The sequence below is a fragment of the Ceratina calcarata genome, unplaced genomic scaffold (genome assembly GCF_001652005.2).
Source record: "Ceratina calcarata isolate Rehan_Ccalc_2016 unplaced genomic scaffold, ASM165200v1 scaffold124, whole genome shotgun sequence".
Lineage (NCBI taxonomy): Eukaryota > Metazoa > Arthropoda > Insecta > Hymenoptera > Apidae > Ceratina > Ceratina calcarata.
Window position 1 is genome coordinate 461,940 of NW_017133406.1, and position 3,878 is coordinate 465,817.

General features: G+C 35.6%; 1 protein-coding gene across 1 annotated transcript in view; it reads right to left on the reverse strand.

Moving 5' to 3' along the window:
* The window catches only part of Glurb (metabotropic glutamate receptor B), a 127,264-nt gene that overhangs the window by 4,850 nt on the left and 118,536 nt on the right, over positions 1-3,878 (reverse strand). Inside the window, exons 7-11 of the mRNA XM_026815397.1 lie at positions 1,848-2,099; positions 1,193-1,367; positions 940-1,046; positions 661-810; positions 91-323 (exon numbers count right to left, since the gene is read on the reverse strand). Of these exons, the coding sequence (XP_026671198.1) occupies positions 91-323; positions 661-810; positions 940-1,046; positions 1,193-1,367; positions 1,848-2,099 (917 nt within the window). The remainder of the gene's footprint in view (positions 1-90; positions 324-660; positions 811-939; positions 1,047-1,192; positions 1,368-1,847; positions 2,100-3,878) is intronic.

Consider the following 3,878-nt stretch of genomic DNA (forward strand, 5'->3'; position numbering starts at 1 on the left):
CAATAGAAGCTGTTTGATGTTTCCTTTTATCTTCTATTGTCTAATATTTTTACCGATTTGAATATTTTAAATTCAATCTAGATTGTTATAAAAGGTAGTCGGTGAAACGATCATCGGTAGCGCGACAGAAAAACAACTCGAGTTAGTAGCTAGATGACTGAACGATTGCACCCGAACGGGCTCGCAAACCTGATATTGAGTGCAATTGAAGCAGTGCCAGCAGCATCTCTCGCCCTCGACGTATTTCTTTGCCTGGCCGACTTCGCAGGGCAGAGAGCACACGCTTTCGGGTGGTTGTGGATGTCCAAGTTTAAATTGAATTTCTGTAAGGAATATGTGAGTAGATAGCCGGCACCAAAGGCGTCCGATTTCGTAAAGGAAAAACTGATATCGGGGATAGGTACTTGCATTATTCTGCATAAGTATTTGGACTCTCAGGTTTAAACAAATGTTTAGTAATTTGCTGTTCGAAAATGTAAAGCAATTGTAAAGAAAAAATACTTAGCGCGACATACTTTAAGAAAGAACGGATTGATATTAATTTTATTTTTAATATATCTCCATTGTTTCTTTTTAATTTTTATAATTGTTTCTCATTAATTGTTCAAACATTTATGCGCAGTAATATCAATTTTACAAGACGATCAAATTACGCCTTACCGGACATGTTCAGTCGTAATTCACCCTCGAGATATTTGCCTACTCGGATCCACTTGTATTTTCCTGGCTCAACTTGCTTGAAGTGTATGATATTATAACGAGCCGGCCCGTCTCCGTTTTTGTCGAATCTGAACTTGTCGCCGCTTAAACCTTAAATATTCACGATATCGAAATTGTTACCGAAATTTTGCACTATGTTTTGCTAGCAGTACTATTTTCGACAAGTTCTAAATATGATCATTCTAGTTTGATATATCGGATAAAATTCCTTTGCCTCACCTTCAAAATCTACTTTCCGAAGATATCTTAGCAGCTCCGTACCCTTGGTAGGCTTCATCGCGTCGCATAGTCCGGGTTTACTTTGGCAAAGATCTCTGTGCATGTCTCTGCAACAGAAATTACTATGTTTGGGGAAAAGTATGCGGAATTTAAAAATGTTTAATTTTTATTCATGTATTTACTCATATATATGTATACTTATTATACACTTAGTCATATACATACATGTATATATATTTAAATTTTTGATTACCGAAAGGCATAAGCGAATGCCATAACCGCGTCAGAAACAAATTGGAGTTGATCTTCGAACGCTGTGTTTTGTTTCGTTAAGCGCTCCTTCGTCGTGCAAGGTTTCGTATACTTTTGGTTGTACGGTGTTCTGGATGCGTTTGGATATCTACATTGGAAATGATCTTCCCAGAATTCTAAAATCAAATTAGACAATAATCTCATTATTAATGACTGTGGAAGTTAAATATATGAATTGCGTGATATATCCAGAACTGTTATGTCCAAAATGATTTGTGATACGAAATAATATTTATTGCATACAAAAAAAATTGCTTCTATATTATTATTTGAACTAGTGAAATATTTCAAATATTTAGTTTACTGTTCAAACGAGATTTTCCAGTATTTTTTGTCAAATAAGACAGAAATTGAATTTGTATGCAGCTTTACTGTTACAAACAGTAAATAGCGATAAGTTTTTATTTCTTTGACTTTATGTAAATACGTGTTTATGTTTGTTCTATTAGTTTCAAATGGAGAGTGCTGAAGTGTAGCATTAATCTACATAGGTATTAATGGGTATAAGTCTGGCGATTGATCGGTTCTCGCAGGCCGTGCGAAGTTTAGTATTGGCGAAGTTTAACGAGGCTCATTTGTATCGGTCGCACGCTTACCGACGAACCATGGATTCCTTCGGTTGTTCTCGACGGTCAAATTCAGGAAATACTCTTCGAAACCTTTGACAGGATTGGCCTGTGGTTGAACCGATAGTGTGCCCTCGACTTCCGGTTCGTTGCCGTTACTGACTAACCCCCTCGCGCTCCATCCGTCGCTACCGATCCACGAAAATGCACCAGTCGCATTGCAACGTCTAACGGCCCTCATAACTCCGGCAACTTCTTGATCTGACCCGAATATAATACATCCTGAAACATACAAATACGAGAGTAATGTTAATTACCGGTACAAGAATGTCTAATAATTAGACGAGAATCTCGTAAGAAAACTTTAGGGATCTGAGTAATATAATTGTCGTTTTTCTTTTCCCCTTTTGGTATTTTTAATCGTTCCTTTCCTTTAGACTCTTAAATACAATTAATTCCTTTTGAAGAACGAGATTTTCACATGCGCCTTATTTCTCTATTATTTTATAAAATATTTCTTATTCCTCTGTTATCAATTTTTATTCTACGTATGCACATCCGTTGTTTCTCAAATAATAAAAAGAAATAACGGTGAGATGTTCGATTGAAATACAATAGGAAGCTGTTTGAATATAAGCGTACAGTATCGTATTCTTCCATGCAAATTGTTCTGTGAAAAAATCGGTTTGCAATTCTCGTTGCAAGCGCGGCACGTACGTCCTACCATTTTTCTTCCTGTCTGTTATTTTCAAGCTTAAATTTCCTTCCATGCGCTGCAGTGCTTCTTGACGAAGTATCGCATAATCTACGCTGAAGAGCAAAACTCTGCCAATAAAAGTTTCACCTTTAAAGGATGATCATTTATTTGCACATGACGGGCGATTAAGAAAACTTGTCACATTTATTAATGTATGATCACCTTAAGAATTTAAACGCTTTGCATCTGAATTAAGTGGGAAATCATGTTTGAAAAATAATTGATAACAAGTAAATAGGAAACGATACCTAGAAAATGGAATCGCATGAAACTTTTTAATTGCATTCTGGAATCATTTGTTATAAATAGATAGATAAAGTAGATATACACAGAATTATTTATATCTTTAGTTAGCACTTTAAATGAATTTTACTTTTGCAATGTGTCTTCTACCGTGACTCCTGTTGATGTTAAAAGGTTCATTCCTATTTCATAAACGAGACATTCTACGTTTTTAAGAATGGAAGCAGAGTTGATGTTTCGATAGATACTATGTGCCCTTGGGGGTTATTTCAAAGGAATCGAATAAAATCAAACGAATCGACATATGAATGCAATTTTTGTACTTCATTCTGTCTTTATTCGTATTTTAGTTTCTCTTCATTTTGATGATGGTAGAAAAGTGCGGTCGCAGTAGAAATCTCCATCGTCAAACACGAAAGACTTTCCTCTCTATTACGTTCCTCTCCAGATATCTCTGTCTCACGTTTTTTCGGTTCAATTTCCCATCGATGAATCCGGCTTTCTTTCCTCTATCCTCTTTCCAATCGATTTTATCCTCCTATTACTTTACTTATCGTATCGATAGTCTTTGATAACTTGAGAGGAATTCGTGGACCTCTGGCGACCCGAAAATATCTTAGTAAATGCCAGTTTCATCAAGAAATACATTATTATTTTAAGAATGTCCAATAAGAATTCTTGTGATGGAATTTCCTGTCGACGTCATAGAGCGTATAATCAGCTCTATCGTCGACGCCTAACAACGACTGATTCTACGCATGTTCAATACGTTTAGGCACTTATTCACATCATACGTTTTCACGATACATTTCTCGATGACTGCTTATGAAAGTTGGTTAAATGTCTTCTGTAGGAAAAAATGGGAAAAATCAAGAAACCAGTAGATACCTTCCATTGACAAAAAAGTTCAGAATTGTATAGGATCACCATGATCTTGTTTAATGATGTATTGGCTATACAGTCAATCCCAAAAGTTTATGCACTTTAGAAACGCATTTTTTAAAAAGAAATCAGATGTCGGAAGAACATTGCTAATAATAAACAACAAAAAAAAATTTTCG